At 43.1% G+C, this 23,237-nt stretch overlaps 1 protein-coding gene across 3 annotated transcripts in view; it reads left to right on the top strand.

Annotated features, from left to right (window-relative positions):
- AKAP13 (A-kinase anchoring protein 13) overlaps positions 1–23,237 on the top strand; it is a 250,169-nt gene that overhangs the window by 184,650 nt on the left and 42,282 nt on the right. For 2 of the 3 annotated variants that reach the window (XM_073568735.1, XM_073568736.1), the window contains 4 exons: positions 658–777; positions 1,384–1,426; positions 2,783–2,915; positions 8,696–8,858. In XM_073568735.1, the coding sequence (XP_073424836.1) occupies positions 658–777; positions 1,384–1,426; positions 2,783–2,915; positions 8,696–8,858 (459 nt within the window). The remainder of the gene's footprint in view (positions 1–657; positions 778–1,383; positions 1,427–2,782; positions 2,916–8,695; positions 8,859–23,237) is intronic. The other variant, XM_073568737.1, reaches the window with a different exon arrangement.

Genomic DNA, 23,237 nt, shown 5'->3' with positions numbered 1-23,237 from the left:
TGGCATAATCTGCCAAGTGCACATTGTGCTGTTTTTTACATGTGTACACATTTAAAAATAAGCATCACATCAATTCTTGAGGCGCTTCTGCTTGGAAAAAAAAAAACACTTCAAATTGGAGTTTTGAGTCCATTAAAGCCGAAACGACACCAAATACTCAAAGAAAGACAATAAAAATACACCAAAAAACTTAGCCAGAAAAATGAATGTCAAAATCTGTGTGAACATCAAAACCAATATTGTTTTAAATTTTATTTTCAGCCTGAAACATGCACTAAATGTGAACTGACCGGATCGGTTATTATTCCCTACACTGTCATTGACATCCACGGCCTGCCAATGTTTTCTGAGGATGATTCTTGTAGCTAATTTCTGTTCTGGCTCAGACATCAGGGCCCAGAAAAAGACCCTTTCGTTAAAACTGGATTTCCTAAATCAGACAACCCCTTTAATTAGTGAAATGGGCCACATATATAATAGACGGTAATTGCCGCCTCTGCGAGGAGTTGCCTCCGTCCCAATCACGTAGGTTCATGTGATAATGTTCAATCACATTTGATGTTCTTCAGGCCACACCTCTGCCTCTGCCGCCCAATCTTTGTTTTTCTTGCTTACTTTTAATGTGCATGCTCTAACATCTGCTGTAACACTTCTCAGTCCAGGGTCGGCTACAACCCAGGAGGCGAATATCCTTCTCCTTCAGCATCTCTCCGCTTATACCTAAGTCTAAACATGCCTTTTCTATTGGCACCTCGTCCAGTGAGGACGAGTCAGATAGTAAGTAAATGCTTCCGCTGCTGTCTTGTCCTCTGCTCTGTCCCACCACGGCGGTGCAACGTCTGTGTGCTTTGCTCTCGTGTGTATGGACGGCCATGCTATGAAGCTCGTGCCTATTTTCTTTCACCGCTACAAGATCCTCGCCCATAGTTTTTATGTACTTGGATTTTGGTGGCACCTCTCATTTTCCAAGCCGGTGTTATGTTCATTTGTATGCCGGTGGGCTTCTCACACTGAAGTGCTGGTCATTAAAAATGCAAAGAAAGGACAAAAAAGAACAAAGAAAAAAAAAAAACATTTTTCATGTCATTTCAAATAATGTGGCTTTTTTTTTTGTTTTATACTTTGCATTGTTTGGTTTCTTTTAATGTCAAAATCCTGCGTTTCTCAGACTGGAAGGCATTGGTTCATATTACTGTAAAAATAAAAAAGATGGATAAACTGTTTTGTTTTGGCTCCTATGAATATCCATGTACACAGTTTGTAACCACACAATAGATCTGTTCACCGTGCACGCTTTCACGCCCGTGCTGTCACATTATAGGTCCCAGAAGAATATTTGGTCCATTTCATAATTTTATTTTTACCATTTCACACCCCTTGCAGGCTCCCGGCACTTAAATCTTGGCAGTAATTCTTTGGCACACAGGTAACTTTTGTTTTCTGGTTCTGTCATTTTCTGTATACGTTTCTGTTGTATAATGTTTTACTTTTGAAGAAATGTGAATTTATTTAATTTTTACTCCCATTGTACACCCTGTGACAGTTTTCCTTTTTTTCTTACTTGGTGACTTTACGTTTCTAGAGTTGTTTTCTGGATCCCTCTGCTCATCTCATCTTTTTTTGTTTGGTCAGCAAACATGCCACAATTTGTATTTTTTTTTTCCTTCAAAAGATGATTTTTCTTTTTTTTTGGTCAATTTCGTACCCAGCTGTTCCACAAGTCTACGCACAATAATATCTGTATTGATTACTATTCTAAATTTAGTTGAACTTCTTAAAGGGAACTTGTCCTTTCCTGATCACTCCCCCTGCTCCCTGACTGACGTCTTGCTTTTCACATACTCGGTGGCAGGATACCGTGCACTCCTGTTCACAGCCTTGGTGCTGCCCTGATGACCGGAAGGGAGCGCATTCAGACATCCGTGTTTTTCACGTATTCAAAAAATGGTGCCGATGTCCTCAGTGTTTTTGGATCCGTGTGTCAGTGTTTGATCGGTGTCCATTTTTACCATCAATGTTGTCTTCAGTGATTTTCAGACATGGATAAATTACAAAGCTCCTGCTATCCTCTGCAACGATAGACACAGACAGCACATATGAGATGTCCATGTGCCATTTTTGTGTTTTTCGCAGGCTTATAGTCTTGTTTTGTGCTTTTCATCCGCGATGCCGGAAAAGAAGGGCATGTCTCCATGATTTTGCAATTTTGCATGGAAACATGGTCCACAAGAGAACATGGGCATGTGAATAGCAGCATCGATTATAATGGATAAGTGTCCTGTCCATGAAAAACACAGATGGAGCAAGCACATGAAAAGTCGACCTTTGAATGAGGCCTTAGACCCACGTTCACACATTCAGTATTTGGTCAGTATTTTACCTCAGTATCTGTAAGCCAAAACCAGGAGTGGGTGATAAATGGAGAGGTGGTGACGTGATTCTATTATACTTTTCCTCTGATTGTTCCACTCCTGGTTTTGGCTTACAAATAAGGTAAAATACTGACCAAATACTGAATGTGTGAACGTGGCTTTAGACTGTTCACATATTTAAAACGCAGATTGCCTCTATGGTTGCAGATTTTTTGCCTGTATGAACATTTGACCTGATTTAGTAAAGGTCAATGATGTCATTGGTATCCTGTTTGGAGAAATGGACTTGTATACATTAGGGTATGAGACTTGTCTGATAACATTTCACTTTCTTCTTCCTGTAATATTTGACACACATGTTGTATGAGTGCCTATAATCTCTAAATATTGCTTCTCACCACCCATTCCAGCATATCTGAGGAATGTAGCAACCAGTTACCCCCGAGCCCCTCTCAGAAGGACCTAGAGGGCAAAAATGTGACTAAAGTGAGCCGCACCTTTAGCTACATCAGGAATAAAATGTCCAGTGGTAAGAAAACAAAGGTAAGAAGCCCTAGGGTTGGAACATAATGGTCACATAAAGTCTAAGATATTGGCTGGTTATAATGGTGTTAATGCTCTTTTTTTTGCTAAATTTATGAGGGTTACACAATGCAAATATTTGTAGTTTACCACGTGACTACCTCTTGACATACCATATATTTTTCTTTAATTCTGGAGTATTCCCATCTTCGGTATTTATAGCATGTTCACAGGATACGTCATAAATTGTGCACCTCTGAAAATACCTCCTTTTGGGGAAAAACTAGGATCTATAGCCCCCTCTCCTATTCTACCAGGTGAAGCCACAACATCCAGAAGACACATGAGTGACACAACTCCCATACTCATATCTGTCTGTTATAAGAGACAGCCAAGAAAACTCCTGGGAATAATCCAAAATTGCCTACAATTTGGAAAACCCAGGTACAAAAAGTTATAGTATAAGTTCCCCAAACAATTTCTGTTGGAAAAGTCAAATAAAGAGCCTTTAATTTTTTTTTTCTTCTACATAGGTCTATGGGTAAATTGAATTTCCTGTTTGCTGCCTTATCAAAAAATGTTGCTGGGGCGATAATGCCTGTCATTTTCTGCTGTGCGGAGAACCGTATGGCGGTAAATGGAGTTCCCACAGTACAAAGCTGTAGCCCCCTGTACCACTGTACTGCCTTCTGCAGACTCTGCCCCGTGAATGGAGCCTGAACCCCCACCATAGGCAGTATCCGACACCTGAGCCTGTTGATTTCACAATTGACTGACCATTTAATATGTATTTGTGCCTCCTGACTGTAGATGCTGTTGGTGGAGATCAGGATCAGTCAGTGGGAGTTTAATAACACAATCCTTGTTTTGCAGGCAGACAAGCTGCTGCCAGGGGGAGTCTGGCAGTGGTTTACTACTTCATTGCTTAGCTGAGTGTTCAGGTATATGGAAGTTTCAGGACGGGAAGCTGTCGGCTAAACAAGCTTTCTGCTCATCTGGCCATCAGTTTCCTTAGCTGTATGGTTAGCTTTAGACAGGCAGACAAGCTGCTGCCAGGGGACTCTGGCAGTGGTTTACTACTTTATTGCCTAGCTGAGTGTTCAGGTATATGGAAGTTTCAGGACGGGAAGCTGTCGGCTAAACAAGCTTTCTGCTCATCTGGCCATCAGTTTCCTTAAGATCTTTAGGCAGGCAGACAAGCTGCTGCCAGGGGGGGGAGTCTGGCAGTGGTTTACTACTTCATTGCTTAGCTGAGTGTTCAGGTATATGGAAGTTTCAGAACGGGAAGCCGTCGGCTAAACAAGCTTTCTGCTCATCTGGCCATCAGTTTCCTTAGCTGTTTGGTTATCTTTAGGCAGGCAGACAAGCTGCTGCCTGTCATATACTTGAAAAAGACCGTACTGAAGTCGAAACGTTGTATAATCTGATGGCAAAATAAACTTTGGAACACTTTTTCACCCGGAATGGATGCTGCTCCTCTTCATTTTTTTCTGGATTTTTCATGTCCAATTGGGTCTTTGGACTTTGAGCGTGCATCTCCTTGATCCTGAACGTGCTGTCGGCTGCTTTCTCCTGCTGCCAGAGGAGTCTGGCAGTGGTTTACTACTTTATTGCCTAGCTGAGTGTTCAGGTATATGAAGGAGTCAGGATGGGTCGCTGTAGGCTGAACAAGCTTTCAGCTCATTTGACTGAACCGTTTCCTAAGCCGTTTGGCCACCTTCAGGCTGGTGCTGAGTATCCTGACGATGATGCCATGTTTTTACTGTACAGTTTGAGCACTGGGCATGTGCTGGCTATAGACGAGCTCTCTTCTATTTATTTGCTTTGTACATCTTGCTGGAGCACACACTGTCTACCACTAATATTATTGCACAAGGAGGATCTGATTGCACACCTCCCACACATTTACTAACGTGGAAGGATGTTGAGTATGGACATGTTGTATTTGTTTTATCTAGCTGCAGATGGCAATTATGCAAGCGGAGCCAGTTCTCTTTTTTTTTTTTTTTCTTCTCTAACATTACAACAGCTAGCCGTCCCTTCACATTATAGCCTGAAAACAAATATTCTCCGTGGAAGAAATCATCCCCCGACGTCCAATACAAGCTCCGTAGAAACCAGGACAGCGACACACAGCATTAAATATAGATCAGCAATGTTTATCGGTTCACAAAACATCTGAAGCAAGAAAATGTTTCAAGGTTTATTTTTTCCTGTAGCTTTAATAGTCCACAATGACGGGAAGTGACAGATGAGCTGCGTCTTGTCCAGACTTGCCAATCCTCGGAGTTTGCTCTGCGTTCAGAATCTGTAGCCCTGGTCTGTACACCAGTATTCCTAAACCTCAAGCCCAAAATGAGCGCAGTCCACATTTTAGTGGCCCATCGGGGCATATACAGAGATGCAACGGTGGCCATATACTGGCACAACTTCACTTTTACCGACATTTGCAAACTGCCAGAAGAAATGGTGACGTGGCTCATGATTGGGACGCTTACAAGAACTCCTCAGATTGCAGATACCATGTTATCAAGGCCATCTTAAAATGAAAGACACCATAGTGCCTCTGATTACAACCTTTCTATTTCTGCGCACACTTTTTTGTAAATCTACCCCGATATTTTTTCACATTTTGTTTTTGCCTTCACGGTCACCTTTAAGGGACACTAAACAGAAATGAATGAAACAATAACCAGAAAGAAAATATGTATACTCTTGCAGAAACCAGAAGAGAACAATACTCTTCCTCCTGGTACCAGGGGCAGGATCTTGTCTCCTCAGTCTTTATAATGGACGGCATGAGGCGGAGTTCACACAGGTATATTTTCGATCTGTGTCCTGTCCATATGCCGCCAATAGATGACACACAGGCAAATGAGAATCTATCTCAGTAGTTGACTGAGACGTTTACCACACAAGACCCGACAGATATTGTGGAAAAGAATCACTGCAAGTGCTCGTCCATGTGGCATCTGCTGGTAAATATTATGTAGGGAACTGTAACCGGCTTTTTAATTGTGGATGTAAAAAAAATGGATGACATATGGTTGTCAAAAGCAGACATACGGATTACATATGTTTCACCATGCAGATGGGTGAGAAATGGACAATTTTTCATAGGCTTCTGTGAACATACAGTAGCTTAAAGGGAACCTGTCAGGGATACATGCTGCCCGATCCACAGGCAGCGGGTATCACACCGTGGCTGCAAGATATCAGACTGTGAAACACTGCGGCGTTCCACAGCAAAACTTACCTAAAAAGAAGCAGCTGGGGCCTGCCTGTCTGACTAGTGTCTGTGCGGCCTCTCCCCGCCTGCTCTCCTTGAGTGACAGATCTCGTTGTATATATGCACACAGGCAGAGACCTGTCACTCCAGGGCAGCGGACGGAGAGAAGCCACCGGGAACCCGCCTGTCCGACCAGTCTCTTGGTCCCCGGCAGCTTTTAAAGTATGTTTTTCTCTGAAAAGCTGCAGTGTTTGACTCAAACATCATGGCTGGAATGACTCAGCCAGAGTCCGATACATGCTGCCCGTGGGTCAGCTGTCAGGTCACTTGTAATGAATGTAAGATTTCTGCTGTATCCCATTCTGAGGCATAAATGTCTAAATCCTTTCCCTTAACCCCTTAGTGACCACCAATACATCTTGTTACTACCTGAGATATAAGAGCATCCCTCAACAGGTGAAAGTGCAGCTGCTGTCCGCTGTACACTATAGCAGACACCCTGCTGCATCAGCCACGATTGGTGATGCCATCAACCATGGCCGTTGTTGATGCTGCTGTCAATAGTGCAAAGGTGTCGACTCTAGACGGTTAACCGATCACAGGGGCTCCCTCGTTATCCCCATCAGCACCCTGAGATCAGGATTGTGTGGCCCTGATGCTTTCCATGGCAATCCATGGCCCAGTAACGGCATTAGTGTCTGCCGGCTATAGCAGCCTGTTTAAATGTTAGCAACATTCTAGTGGTAAAATACATTTTTTATTCCTGGCATTGCCTTTTGCTGAATTCCAGTGAAGTATCTGAAGGGTTAATACATTACCTGACTGCAGTTTTGAATATGTTGGGGGGCTCTGTTATTACCGAAAAATTTGAAAAAAATAAATTTGTTGTAGCATTTTTAAACCTTTCAACATCCTAACGAAATGAACATTTGACAGATGGTGCTGATGTAGTACAGTCAATGTTTAGCAGCTATTTTGTGGGGTATGACTGCTTTCATTATCAGTATAAAAATGCAAACCATATCGAGCTAAATTTACCACTAAAATGGAGTTCAAAATCATTGGAATTTTTTGAAACATTCCAGAGTTACTGCCACATAAAGTGACATGTCAGATTTGAAAAATTTTGCCGGGTCACTAAGGGGTTAGAGGGGTGGTCTGTTGTTGGCTTTCAAAAATGCATGTATTTAAAGGGAATCTGTCAGCAGTTTTTTGCTATGTAATCCGAGCACAGCATGCTGTAGGGGTTAAAACACCGGTTTCAGTGACGTCTCGCTGATCAAGCTCTGGTTTTGTTTGCTTGCAGTGATTGTTTTAGCACCAGTAGCTTATCATTGCTGGGATACAGCAGCATGTGTATACTAGTCAGACACTCCCCCTCCTGTGATAAGCAGCTAACTGTCTATGGACAATATATATACAGAGCCTGGTGTGGGCAGGGTTTGCTTTCTCAGCTCTGCTTCACTCTAAATCTAAAAATGTTGGTTGTATCGGAGCGGCTGCACCCAGCTTCTCTTTGCCTACATTATGCTGCTCTCAAATGAAGTAGAAAAAAACCTGCTGACAGATTCCCTTTAAGAATCATTTTTGCTATTTGGGTTCATTAAAATGTTGCTTCATTTTGCTTTTCCAAGCTTTTTGTGTTCTTGCGCATTCAGCTTTGTTGTTGTCAGTAGCCATAGCAGAGAGAAGCAGATGGCTACAAACTCTCCCCCAGACCATGAAAGTGGGCTGACTGTCAGATCCTCATTTAACTCCTTCTGCATCCAGCAATAGACAGTGCAATTGGCAATTAAAGGGAAACTGTGAAGCAGTCTAATGAAACCCAAGTGCAAAAATGATTTTTGCCCCTATGAAATGCATGTAAGTAAGAAAAACAACCCCTTTAATTTATTTTTCACATGAACTTGCGCTAAAAGAAGACTTCTAACCATGCGTTTGGTAAAGCAGTACCTGTTTCTCTGAGAAATCTTTGATTAGGAGTGAAGTAAAGCAGAAAATATTACCATAGTGGGTTGCTGAAAAGCAGAAGTCCTTTTTTCCCACTTCCTTCCTTACTGTGACTTGCCTCGAGCCTCTAATGATTGCAGCTTCAGTATGAGGTGTAATGTCTGTGCGATTTAATTAGCGCCCTCCTTCTGTATATGTGGGGTCGGATCTAGCCGCAGGATGCCGTGGAGTAAATTAATTGAAGTGCCACAAATTAGGATAAGATCTGTCCGATCGTGGCATGGCGAGGTAAGCTCGGGCTGCCCTACTTCTCACTAGTTCTGCCTGTCTGAGATTTGTGTGAGGAGACTGCTTATTTCTGGAATGTTTATGTGAGGTATATAGATTAAGGATGTTGCTATATTGGATGGTGTTTCTTAGTCGGGTTACTTTTCTGTGTTTTCTACCCTTGTGACCTGCTCACTTGGATGCCACTTGTGAAATCTGTTGCAGCCCTTAAATACAGAAGCTCACATTGTGCTGTAGGTTTAGAAAAAATGTGACTTTTCTCAGCTTGTTTTTTACATTTTTGCCGTCCTGCTGGTTCGCTATCAGTCAGCTTTTTTTACTTGCTGTTTACCAGGAAAAGGAAAAAGCAAAAGACAAAGAAAAGGAGCCAAGTGATAAAGGCAAAGAGAAGCACAAAAGCAATGGACACATATTTGTCACTGCAGCCATGATGGATACCCTAACATGCAAAAGCTGCGACAAGCCTTTCACCAAAAAGCCTGGCTATGTGTGTCAAGGTAAGCAGCAAGTGGTTCATGCCGCCTGCATTTGTTTCTTAGTGCTCTTTTTTAAGGAAATGGTTTCTCAACACATTTGTGAGTTGGCATTTCCCTTTTATTGTTAGGTTTGGACAGCACACGCCAGGAGAATGTGTCTTTTAAATAGTGGATGGCCATTATATTTGTGTTCTAGGAAGCTAGAATGCAGCCTTTAGATTGAGCCATTATGCAGTTTCTAATATACCGGTACATTCAGCCTCATTTATCAAATGTGCAGAAACTGGCCTCATCACCCATAATAGCCAATCAGAGTGCAGCTTTCCTATGTCCTCTTAACACATCCATATTTCCAGTACGTACGGTATCCTTTTCTATTCACAGGTACCCATTATAACCTATGCTGCTATGCACATATCTGTTGTTCTTAAGCAGCACCAACGACAAGGGCCAATATAAGTCTATGGGTCCGTGAAAAACACACAGCTCACTTATGGCATCCATGTGCTGGACGTGTTTAACATGGCAAAAGTATAGCAGAAGCTTTGTCATATAATTCTATTTTTTTTCAACCATATGGGAAAAATACTGATGGTAGATAAGGAGGACACACAAGGAGGACACACGGGTAGGACAGTAATGAAGAAAGAGATTCTAGCATCTGCAGAAGGTAAAGATGTTAAAACATGACTTTTAAAAGCAACATTAGTAATATCTACGATGAAAAAACATCAAAAATAAAATAAGGTGGTAAGGGAAACCACAGGGTGGAACACAGGTCGACTGGTTTCAGGCTCACAGGTGATTAGTAGGACATACGGGGAGGACACCATGGATGGAAAACACGGCTGGCACCAGTGCTAATTTTTCCAAGACGTGTTTAAACATGGCCTTGTGAAGGAGGCCTCAGAGTGTTGACATCAAGACTTCAGCGCATCCTGCTGCAGCCGATCACTGAGCTTGGCGTCTATGCCCGTGCAAGTGGCACAAGCTGTTGAGCTGTGTGATTGGCTGCAGTTGTGATGTGAGTTGTAGCCATGTCGTCACTGCTGAAACCAGGAAAAAGACTGGAGGCGGCTGTAGAGAGCTGGCGCTGGGTGTAACTCAAATTTGCGTCTTTTTTCCTCCTTTCGTTTACTAGAGGACGCATATGCAGGCAAAACAAAGCGGCCCCATACATTGACTCGTGGCCACTAGGCCTAGTACTGGACTTTATCTCTAATTCACATGAATTACTGCGTAGGCTTCCTGAAGTGAATGGGAGATGAGACGCAATACTCTGCAGGGGAGCCAAGCATAGTACGGGGCCGCTGTATTCCACCTCGTACATAACTTATATGCTGCTATTACCAGAGTGGATTTGAACTGGCCTGTTGGACGGATTAGACCCACCGATCTCATATTGATGACCTGTCTTACAAGTAGGTGATCAATGGTAAAGGCTCAGGCAACTCTTTTAATTTATGACAAAGCCCTTTAAGGGTACCTTCACGTGCCCACATTTTGTGTGGCAGATTTTGTGGTGGATCTGAAAAAAATGTCACCTGAGAATTTGCTGTAGATAAAATGTAATGCATTGGGCAAGATCTGCAGCCTGAACAGAGGAGCTGTGGGGTAGAAGTCTCGCTGTGGGCTCATTGCTGCTGATGATTTTGTTCCTGCAGCATTTGGAAAATATTTCACAAAATCATTTTGCTTCTATTGTCATACAACTGTGGGTTCAGGACACGAATCCAGATAGAAAATACGCAGCGTATTTGCCACACGTGAACTTACACTAAAGCGGAGCTCTGATTGAGCAGTACGGAGAGCAAAGCCGCATTTTCTGTTTTGACCTCTGAAAAATTAAGGCTACGTTCCCACGTGGCATTGTAGCCGCCTTTTTTTTTTTTTTGCAGGTTACATGTAATTTGTCCACAGTACAGATTTAATAAAATCTGCTTTATTCACCAAAAATACAGGAAAACCTTTTTTTATTTTTTTTTTTTTTTGCAGCATTTTTGAACATTTTCATTGCTTTTTATGAGTGAAAAACACTGAAAGAATTAACATCAACTGCAGATTTAAAAAACGCTGCCATCCTCAGATTGTCCGGAAAGAAATATGCATGCGATTTCTGAAATCTCATAGCTTTAGCTGTTCCTGTAAACTCCACTTCTTTTCTGCAGAGAAAATGCAGCTAAAATTTCCCATGTGAGCAGAGCCCAAGTCATTTTTGGTTCAGTTCCTTGTCTTTTCCAAGATCTCTGGCAGCTGTCAGTGTATGACATCTCTGGCTTTCAGTCTCTCGATGATACTTTAAGCCAAGTTCACATGTTACTACAGTGTATGAGGTTGGAGTCATAGAGCATTGGTCAGACTTGTGGTTGTTCATGGGTGTGCGCTGCATATATAAACTCTAGTGATGAGCGAACAGAGTGTCTTCGGCGTGCTCGAAACATATGTTTGAGTCTCCGCGGCTGCATGTCCCATGGCCGACAGCTGCAACACGTGCAGGGATTTCCTGTTTGTTAGGTAACCCCCGCATATGTTGCAGCTGTCGAATAGCCGCAAGACATCCAGCCGCAGGGACTCAAACATAATCTTTCAAGCACCCCGAAGACACTCTGTTAGCACCTGACCATGATCGGATAACGCCTTACCCAAGTACGTTCGCTCATCACTACTAACCGCACATACGGCACTGCTATGGTATATATGTATCTCTGGATATTTCTTCATTGTGTTCATCATCGGTGACTCATAGTCTCTGATCTTCCGATACAGTCTGTACAAATACACATATGGTGTAAGACAGGTTTGGTTACAATTATGTAACATTGATACATTGTGGACACAGCGGCTCGTGTTCTGTTATGGTCTAATTTTACATTGCATTACCAGGCTAATAACCTAGAATGCTATTTGAGGTACAGTCCCAGTCAGTAGTATGGACGCACGTGATCGTGCAGTGGTTTTCCTTGTTCTTTTTAGAACGTGCACATTGTGGATTCAGACTGGAGGCAGCAAAGCCACAAAGAGACACGTGGAAACGATCACTGAAACCTTTGTGAAACAAACCAGAATATGTTAGTTCTTAAATTCCTCAATGTGTCCCCCCTTTTAATGTGACACATTAACACTTACTTGGCCTTCTCTTAAAAGGGTTTTCCTATGGAGAAAGTAAATTATATTCAATAGATCTTGGAATAAAGTGAAGTTCCACAATTAGATACGTTGAAAAATGTTCCTATAGCACCATATCATTATTCTGTGCTGAAAACTAACCCCCAAAACAGAGAAAAGCAATGTCAGTCGTGTTAAGTAGTCATACCTCATACCCCCTCATTCAGGCTGGGATAGTATGTGATCATCTTAAATATTACAGCTTGTTACGGAGACTGAGCGCTGTACACAAAAAATGCATTTCTTAACCTGGTGCATAAACCGATCACACTGCAGTAAGGTATACTGATTAAAAAAAAAAAAGCTTAGCTTGACATGGTCCGTTACATCTTGACATGGTCTGTTACATCTTGACATATTGTCATGGTCCAAGATTTCATGTCTTGTTACCGAAGAGACCGACTACTGCTGCTTTTAAGCTTGTAAGTGTCGCACCGCCTTGTGGGATGCAGGGCCTAGTATCTCGGAGGGTGGTTCAGTCACGGTGACTCCGATGGCTCTATCAATCCCTAGGTTAGGTGGCAATTATAAAAGGGGGAGTCTACGGATATATGAGACTGAGGGTTATGTTGATGCCTGCAAGGTATGAGGCTGCTGAGGAAAGACGCATACACCGGAGATCCCGTGCAAACTTGAAAAATGAATTTTACTGAAGGCGTGAAACCATTATGTTTTTTCCATAAAACAGTCATGGATAGCAGAGAGAATTTTCCTTAAAGGGAATCTGTCACCCCTTTTTTGAGATATCATGTAATGATATCATTCAATTGTGTGTCACATAAGGATTCTCTTAGTACTTTTGCTTCCCCCTCACCCCGCGCCTTTCATGCATAAATACCTTTTTTATATCGGTTCAGATGTATGTAAACTGCCGTTGTCTGGTCCGCTGGGCCGGGCTTATTCCACTGCTCCCCCCCTCCCTGTCTTGCTCTACACATTCCTTCTTGTGTAGAGCAAGACAGGGAGGGGGGAGCAGGTGAATAAGCCACGCCCATTGGACCGGACCGTGGCAGTTTACATACACACTGAACCGATATAAAAAAGGTATTTATGCATGAAAGGTGCACGGTCAGGGGGAAGCAAAAGTACTAAGAGAATCCTTATGTGACACACAATGGAATGATATCATTATATGATATCTCAAAAAAGGGTGACAGATTCCCTTTAAGCATTGTGTTAGTCAAAGCCTTTTCTCGGTCCCGGCCTTGGGAGGATGGCAGTAACTTTTCATATAACTTCCTGTGCTGCGTGAAGGGGGAGGATTAGCTGACCTTAATCGGATCGGAGTATCTGGATAATCTGCTGCACAGCTCTGCAGCTTCTTCGCTTGGCTCAGCACTTTGTTGCTGTAAACGCGGGGCACTCCAAGAAAAAGGTGCTTTTTATTATCCGCTTGTCCTAGACGAGGAGTCTCAATTTCCTACCTCCTCTTACCACCAAAACCGCACATAACTCCACGTTTTCAGTCTCCCACACCACCTCCAATTGCCACTTATTTTCCAATCAGAAAAACAAGTTGTAATGCCAAACTAAGGCTGTGTGCCCACGATGCGATTTTTAAGCGTTTTTGCCTTGATTTTCGGCGCAAAAATGCTGTGAAAACGTTTAAAAAACTAGTACAGAACGCACCCCATGCATTCCTAAGGAATTCCGCACATGCTGTGCTAATGCTGCGCTTTTTTCCGCGGCGGAATCGCATAGCGGAAAAAAACTCAGCATGCTCATTCTTTTTTGCGGAATCGCAAAGAATTGCCGCGATTCCGCACCCATAGGAATGCATGAGAACCGCTTACTTCCCGCATGTGGCTATGCCCACCATGCGCGAAGTTAAGCGTCTCATGTGCGGTTGGTACCCACGGTGTGGAGGAGAGGAGACTGTCCTCCAGGCCCTGGGTACCATACCCCTGTAAAAAAAGAATAAAAAATCGGGGTATATTTACCTTCCGGTGTCACGCGCTGCCTTCCCGGGCCTCAGCGTTCCCAGTAATGCCTTGCGGCAAGGTCCTGTGATGACGTAGTCTTCCATTACTCTAGCGGTCTCGTGAGAACGCTATAGCAACGCGAGACCAACGTCATCACAGGTCTCGCAAGGCATCGCTGGGAACGGGAGTGTCGCTGAGACTGCGCGGGACGTCGGAAGGTAAATATACCCCGATTTTTTTATCATTTTTAACATTCTATCTTTTACTATTGAGGCCGCATAGACGGCCTCAATAGTAAAAAGCTGGTCACACTCGTCAAACACTATGTTTGACGAGTGTGACCAACCTGTCAATCACTTTCCAAGCGATGTTTGAAAACTGCTTGAATATCGCATGCGAAAATCGCAAACATAATCGCGGGAAAATTGCGTGGGGAAAAAACGCGCGATTTCTGGGAAGTAGTCCGGTTTTGAGTGTCCGGATTAAAACGCAACATGGGCACATAGCCTAAGGCAGAAGGGGGCAGCATAGTACTACAAGTTGTAATACCAAACTAATGCAGAAGAGGGCATCATAGTACTACAAGTTGTAATACCAAAACAAGGCAGGAGAGGGCAGCAGAATAAGTAATTTACCTCCTCCCAAGGCAAAACAGAAAACCGTTGACACAAATGCAATCATATATTATGGTTTTTCTGGTCACTTCATAAGCAATACACTGGTTGGGATTATAAAGTCACAGTGCGCCAAAAACGTCCTGCCCAGTTGCAAACCAGTGCTTACAAACTCAGTAGAAAAGAGCTTGCAAGCACTGCAGTGTACAATACTACTGTCTTAAGAATGACAGAAAATATTAAGCATCGCATTGAAAAATTCTTGTATTTACAAGCATTATCTGACAATACCCCTTTATGAAGATGGGAATAAACCTTTGTGACCAGTTTTTCTGCCCATTGTGTAGATATTGCGTTGTGTGCTAGAGTAAGTAATGCTACATCTGGATGTAACTGGCCCACAATACATGTCAATATGTATGTTACTGGCAGCGTTTCTAATGTATAATGTTTAATTTCCCCATTTATTCAAAATCTCTGCTTGCTGTCAGTAATGAGGAACCTTTTTGTTTTTAGCCAGAAGCTGATAACCTAATCCAACCATACATTTCCCACAACTGAAGAGGCAGAACTGAAGGCGAGTGTATAGAGAAATATATACATGGACGTGTAGTCCTGAGGCACATGCTGATTGTCCCAAATTGGAAGAAAAAATCCTTCCCAACTCCACATATGTTAATTCGACTAGCTCCCTGTCCCACCACAGAATCTATTACCTATAACTTGCAATATTATATTTTGCAAGAAGTTATCCAGGCTCTCCTTGAAGTTTTCAAAATTAGAAAGATTGAAGTCATGAAATCTGTTTTCAGACTATATGCAAAATCATTTATTTATACATAGACATTAGATATAAAGAACAATAAAATCATTAGATTTGCGCAGGTGCATTAGTATTATACAGGTAGAATGAATATAAAGGACACAGGTCCCTCATAATCATTCATCCCAAACCCCCCCCCCCCCAAGAAGTGCATGCGAAACGCGCGTAGGGGATGGCAGTCTGGTGTCAACACTGTGACCGATATGGGTGAGGATTAATACTGAGTCAGCCATTACACTGTTTGCCTCTTAAAGGCCTGTGCACACTTTAAAGTATGGTTTATTTTCTCATGAACTTGATCCTACAGATTGTATACGTTGTAGTCTAGTGTTGTCTTCCAGACCCCTCTTTAATGATATCATTGTTGTTTATATCTAATGTCTATGTATAAATAAATCATTTTTGTATATACTCTGAAGACAGATTCCATGACTCCAGTCTTTCTAATTTTGTGTATTTATGGGAGTTTTCTGTCATGTTGGCAGATTAGAGAGAGCCATTTCTGACGTTGTCAGGTATTGTATACCTTGAATATGTTGTGACAGGCCGTTCCATATTCTCACTGCTCTTACAGTACAGAATCTGCTTCTGTGATGATTAAACCTTCTTTCCTGTAGATGTAGGGGCTGCCCTCTTATCTTTGCAAGTGTAGGGCTGGAGTCACACATAGCAACTCACCAGCGATCCTGACAACGATATCAATGTGTCAGGATCGCTGGTGAATCGCTATGTGATCGCTGGTGAGCTATCAAACAGACAGCTTCACCAGCGATCAGCGCAGCGACGCCGAGCGCGCGGTGTCGATGTGCACGTTAGTAACCAGCGTGCTGATGCAGGAAGCTGGTAACTAACGTACACATCGGGTATCCAAGGGACGTGCGTCCCTAGATACCCGATGTGTACGCTAGTTACCAGCTCCCTGTATCAGCGCGCTGGTAACTAGCGTACTCATCGGGTATCTAAGGGACGCACATCCCTTGGATACCCGATGTGTACATTAGTTGCCAGCAGATCGCTGGTCTCCCGCCTGTCACACGCAGCGATGTGTGGTGGCCAGCGGGAGACCAGCGACCAAAAAAAAAGTCCTGGCCTTTCCTGCAGTGATCAGCAATACCGGCAGGGGGGCAGGTCGCTGATCGCTGTCACACACAGCGATCTCGCTGGTGAGATCGCTATGTGTGACGGGGCCTTAGGTGTAAAAAGTTAATTAGAAAGCTCTCTCTATTTTTCGTTCATATATTTGTGCTTTGGAGTTAGATCGCCCCATATCTAATCAAGTTATTCCAGAATTTATAAGGGCTATGACTTTGGGAAGATAAGTAAGCCCCCAATGCCCTCCCCGGCACAGTGCCCTGGGATCACACTTTTGGAGCAGTGTTAGGTTTCAGATGATTTTGTAGTTCTAAATCTATGAAATCTACTGCAATGCACTTCACCTGGCTTCTAAACTTGAAATTACAAATGAATCTCTCATGTGTTCTCCAGCAAGGAGAAAATAAAATTCATCATAGATTTTATATTAAAGGGATATCCGGGGACGCAAGAAAAATTAGCATAAGCACGAACAGGCAGGTGGTTGCTACCTATCTGTCTGTTGTGCCCGATACCGTACTCTGCCGGCACAGAGCGGTCAGAATTCCTCTGACAACACGTCAACAGAGTTGCAGTTTCTCTTCTTGTTCACAGGGTGGGACTACTGGTGTCACCCGCTCTCCGCTGCCTAATTTGGGGTAGTTGGCTGTCAATTAGGATGATGCCAATAGTCCCGCCATGTCATCAGGAAGAGAAACTGCAGCTCTGTTGATTGGGAGTGGGGCAGTCTCGGGAAGGAGCGGTCAATGACTGGCGCCCCCGGTACAACAGTCTTGTAGTTTCTTCTGTTAGAAACTGCAGGGTTTTTTTTGTTTTTTTTTTAACGTCCCAGATATCCCCTATAAAAAGTTTGTCCACTATTAAGATTGCCACTGAGTCTCTGGTTTGGACAATCTCTCCATATTAGAAGGGTCCATTTCCAATAAACTGATCACAAAAAGTTTTCTCTTGTTGGGTTCCTCTCGGATCACACGATTTGTCGCAAAAGCCTAACAGTAGGTGTTTACATTTCTCAGCAGCAGCAATGTTGGTGGTGTTAGAGGGGCGTTCTGAAGTTAGGGATTAACGTTCCACTCATGGGGGGGTCTAATCACAGTAACTCCCACTGATCCCAAGAACTAGGTCTCTGAAGAGCCCCGGTTGAATGAAGTGCAAGTGGATCATGCGCTCTACTGTTCCATTCAGTCTTAATACTACTGTATCTCGTAGTGCTATGCTTGCCTGATCTTCAGCGCTTATATTATAAGGATTGGAGAAGCCATGTGCCTTTTAAACTTGAGAGCACCCTTCATTACTCCATTCCCATTCATAAAAATGTCTATTTTGAGTAATGCAGTACTGGAGAGGTTCTGCAGAATAACAGCTGGTCTTATCAGTTACGCTCCATTCTTGCCTACAGTTAAATATCATGAAATTGGAACCCCCTCGAATAATTCTAGATACTATATTGGTGTATATAAAAATGTTTTTTCAAAACTACACTACCAGCAGACATAATTGTGGCATGTGCAACATATGCAGTTGCACCCAGGCCCTGGAGCCAAATCCTTTTTCATAATATTGGAATATTTCACTATATTGGGTTATATTATAGAAATGTGTCTGTATCAGTCTGCGCCAGGGATGTCGTATAAGGGTGTATCGGGGTGTGTAGGCGAGTCCTGTGTATGTATGTGCAGGCGAGTCCTGTGTATGTACAGTTGTGCTCAAAAGTTTACATACCCTGGCAGAATTTTTGCATTTTTGGTCTTTTTTCAGAGAATATGAATGATAACACCAAAACTTTTTCTCCACTCATGGTTAGTGATTGGGTGAAGCCATTTGTTGTCAGACTACTGTGTTTTCTCTTTTTAAATCATAATGACAACCCAAAATATACAAATGACCCTGATCAAAAGTTTAAATACCCCATTTCTAAATACTGTGTATTGCCCCCTCTAACATCAATGACAGCTTGAAATCCTTTGTGGTAGTTGTGTATGAGGTTTTTTATTTTCTCAGATGGTAAAGCTGCCCTCTCTTCTTGGCAAAAAAAACGTAGTTCCTTTAAATTCCTGGGCTGTCTAGCATGAACTGTGCACTTGAGATCTCCCCAGAGAGTCTCAATGATATTGAGGTCAGGAGACTGAGATGGCCACTCCAGAACATTCACTTTGTTTTGCTGTAGCCAATGACAGGTCGACTTGGCCTTGTGTTTTGGATCGTTGTCATGTTGGAACGTCCAAGTACTTCCCATGTGCAGCAGTATTTGCTGATAACATGCTGCATTCATAATTCCTTAAACTTTCACCAAGTTTCATGTGCCTTTCTAATGATCTTTTTACTCTTAGACCTGTGACTGGGACAAGGGGGCATCCTCTACGTCTGGAGGAAAGAAGGTTTAAGCATACTCACAGACGCGGATTCTTTACTGTAAGAGCAGTGAGACCATGGAACTCTCTGCCATATGATGTTGTAATGAGTGATTCCCTACTAAAATTTAAGAAGGGACTGGATGCCTTTCTTGAAAAGTATAATATTACAGGGTATACACTAATTTCCTTAATATTGCGTTGATCCAGGGCGCTAATCTGATTGCCGTATGTGGAGTCGGGAAGGAATTTTTTTCCCCAATGTGAAGCTTACTGTTTGCCACATGGGGTTTTTGTGCCTTGCTCTGGATCAACATGTTAGGGCAAGTTAGGATAGTATATGGGTTGAACTAGATGGACTTAAAGTCTCCCTTCAACCTTAATTACTATGTTACTATGTTTGTAGCTCGCACATCCCCAAAACATCAGTGTTTCACCTCCGTGCTTTACAAAGTAGGAATGGTGTTGAGTTCATATTAGGCCTTGTTGACCTCTCTCCAAATGTAATGTTTATGGTTGTGGCTAAATAGTTCAATTTTGGTCTCATCACTCCAAGTTAGCTTGTTCCAGAAGTTTTGAAGCTTGTCTCTGTGCTGTTTTGCATATTGTAGTTGAGATACTTTGTGGCATTTGTGCAGTAATGGCTTTCTTCTGGCGACTCGACCATGCAGCCCATTTTTCTTCAAGTGCCTCCTTATTGTGCATCTTGAAACAACCACACCACTAGTTTTCAGAGAGTCCAGTATTTCAGCTTATGTTATTTGTGGGTTTTTCTTTGCATCCGAAACAATTTTCCTGGCAGTTGTGGACAAAATTTTTGTTGGTCTACCTGACCATGGTTTTGTTTTTACAGAGCCCCTGATTTTCCATTTATTAATCACAGTTTGAATGCTGCTGACTGGCATTATCAATTCTTTGGATATCTATTTGTATCCCTTTCCTGATTTATACAGGTCAACTACCTTTTCCCGTAGATCCGTTGACAATTCTTTTGCTTTCCCCATGACTCACAATCCAGAAACGTCAGTGGCTGGATGAAAGATGCAAGAGTCTGTCTGGATCCCAGAATCTCATTCAGCTTTTATGCACACACACTGATTATAAGCAAACAGGTAACAGGTGAGGATGTTACCTTTAGTAGCCATACAAACCCATTTGTGTCAACTTGTGTGCATGTTATCAGGCCAGAATCACCATGGTATGTGAACTTTTGATTAGGGTCATTTAGGTGTTTTGTGTTGTCATTATGATTTAAAAAGCGAAAACACAGTAGTTTGATAATAAATGGCTTCACCCAATCAGTAACTATGAGTGGAGAAAATAGTTTTGGTGTTATCATTCAGATTTTCTGAGAAAAAGGCCAAGAAAGCAAAAATTCTGCCGGGGTATGTAAACTTTTAAGCACAACAGTATGTGCAGGCGAGTCCTGCGTGTCTGTGTGCAGGTGAGTCCTGCGTGTCTGTGTGCAGGTGAGTCCTGCGTGTCTGTGTGCAGGCGAGTCCTGCGTGTCTGTGTGCAGGCGAGTCCTGCGTGTCTGTGTGCAGGCGAGTCCTGCGTGTCTGTGTGCAGGCGAGTCCTGCGTGTCTGTGTGCAGGCGAGTCCTGCGTGTCTGTGTGCAGGCGAGTCCTGCGTGTCTGTGTGCAGGCGAGTCCTGCGTGTCTGTGTGCAGGCGAGTCCTGCGTGTCTGTGGGCAGGCGAGTCCTGCGTGTCTGTGGAAACTGTTTATATATCACACATTAGATCTTATTCCGAGAACGTGGTGAAATTGATGGTCTATTTCCGGCTCTGATACTGAGTAGGTGGCTCTGTTCATGACAAATCCTTATATTTTGGCGAGTGGAAATCCCTGTGTTTCATTGTGTGGAAGCGTGTGCATTCCACTGTGTGTGTGTACGTATGAAGTGTGTGCTCCACCTCCTGTGACAACGCTGTGAAGAATGTAAGTATGGACACACAGAGGCTGATCAGAGAGCGCCAGCCACAGGTGCCGAGACGCTGCAGAGAATGCGGCTGGATCGCCTCCATGGAGAGAGTAAGTGCCCAGTTCTTCCAGTCCCTGCACGCTTCTTACATTGGAGTCGCTAGAGCGCAGTGTCCCTTGTAGAATGATTGTTTTACTTCTGAAGAAATTGCTGGTAACAAACGTCCGCATGCTTCACAGATGCTTCTTATTCCCTGATGTAGCCGGGGTGTCATTTGGCGTAACGCATCCTGATATGTTATCTGTCGTTCTAATTATGGCTGTATGTGAACAGTCAAGACAAGTTCAGCTCTGCTACATCGTTGCTGTGTGTTTGCGAGAGGAAGGTGGATTACTCTGTAATGACGGGACGCTGTATTTTTCTGAGGTTGTACTTTACAAGGATCCGCCAGAATGAAGAGGGCTCTCGAGAACTAGTGTCTCCTCAATGGGGTAGAGCACTTCTAGAGGGCCGGCAGTCTTCTCTCCTTTGTTTGTGGATATGTCGTCTGTTTGGATTTGTGTAGTCTATGAATTGTAGCCAGTACAGACTGAGTACAAGTTCTAGGAACCGGTTACCAGCTGTGACTGTTTTCACTGTACATTGGGCACTAGGGATGTTTATCACGTCACATTTTATTGGGATTACCTCTCCACTATATAGAAACGTTTCAGCTACACTCTGATTCAGAGCCATTGTGCAGTATATATTACTATAATAGACGTTAAAGGGTTTTTCCCAAACTCCACCATGCATCCCCCGTAGACTGTACATACAGAATTAATCATGTATGCCATCACAACCTATTATTAAATCTGCACTGATTTCCCGCTTTCACCATCCTAACAATGACCTCCCTGGGATCCGTCTTCCAGTAGTTCTAATACTGTCAGTCTACCATGCTCATATGAATCCAATGACCCCCTTCTAATAGAACACCTGACGCTCAGATTGTAGAACTACTCGGCTATGCTGTTCCAAAGGTCCCACGAGTACCATCTACATTGTACTGAATGACTGCTATTTCATGAAAAACAGATGTACCTATGACTCTGTCTAATAAAATATAGACATTCCCAGGCATCCTTATTGCCCTAACAGTCATGCTGTATCACAGGTCAGCTATTCTGTGCTCAGCTCTGCTATGCATGTAGAGAAGATCCCCATGAACCACCAATGAAATGTGCAGTTTGTATATAGTAGTTAGAGATTGTCCAGGCCTTAGTTTTTAGCCACATAGTAAAAAAAAAAACCCAAACAGTTACCTACCTGTCTGTTGTACCTGGAGCCGGCTCAGAGCGGTCACAGAATGCTCATGCTGGCGATTCAGCTGCTTCATGTCAACAGAGCAGCTCTTCTTCTACTGATGTAATTGCGGACATCATACTGATGGACATCCAGCGCCCCGCACTTAGGCAGCGGGGAGCCAGCTGTCAATCAGCATGATGTCAGCAGTCATGCCTTGTCAACAGAGCGTAAGAAAAGCTGCTGCTCTGTCAACTTAATATCAGCAGAAGCCACTGAATCACCAGCCGAAGCGGTCTGTGACATTCTGAGCTGGCAAAATTGCCGATGGGCCCAACAAGCATGTAGTTAGCAACTACCTGTCTGTTAGTTCTTAGGCACATTGTAAAGAAAAATCGATTATCCCTTTAAAACTGTTCAAATAATAGGCTCAACATTCAAAACTATTTTTGGTCACTTCACTCTTATAAATAAAATTGTCCTCATTGAGCTCTATTTATATCTGTCAGGAAGCACACGAGAGCAGAAATAGGGACCTGCAGTACTAAGGAAAAGCAGGGTGCTGCTGGGAAATGTAGTTTTATCATTCGTTCAGCTCTGTGAAGCTGGAGGCACAGAGTGGCACAAGGAGATGAAAATGTTTTTGTTGGACTTGTACTGTATATTAACAATAGTCATGTAGATACTGAGATTTGTAAAAAAATATTGTCATTGTAGGAATAATCCTTCAGGGGAACAATCACTCGATTTATGCTGCCCAAACTATTGGTGGCATGAGTCAGCGCCTGGCTGCCCAATTGTAGCCAGATATGTTTTGTTTCAGAGAAAACCTGGTTTGAGCAGCCGGCCATGGACTATAGTCCAGTGCGCGCCCCCAGTTGACTTTTTCCTGCTCCGCTCTAGGTGATTGGCTGAGACCTGTCAGTAAACTAGAGTGGGGTGAGGGGTTGCTGGCTGGGACATCACCAGACTAGTCACTTGTCTCCATGTTGGTCTAGGCCGGCTTCTCTTCAGAAAGAACGTGGCTGTAATTGTGCTGCTGGGTTCTGGTTCATGCTGCTGTGGTTTGAGCTGTATGAATCGAGTGATGGGTTCTCTTTGAAGGAAATAACCCCATTAGTTGGCCACGTACTCCACAGTAGGCATATGATGGCCTATAGCGGAGCATTTGATAGATGTTTGCCATGATTTAAGCATCCAGTCGCACATAACACACATTGTTGTTTT

The sequence above is a fragment of the Dendrobates tinctorius genome, unplaced genomic scaffold (assembly GCF_039654945.1).
Source record: "Dendrobates tinctorius isolate UK_male_01 unplaced genomic scaffold, ASM3965494v1 ptg000022l, whole genome shotgun sequence".
Lineage (NCBI taxonomy): Eukaryota > Metazoa > Chordata > Amphibia > Anura > Dendrobatidae > Dendrobates > Dendrobates tinctorius.
Note: the sequence above shows the minus strand (reverse complement) of the source record. Positions and strands in the feature narration are given on the sequence as shown.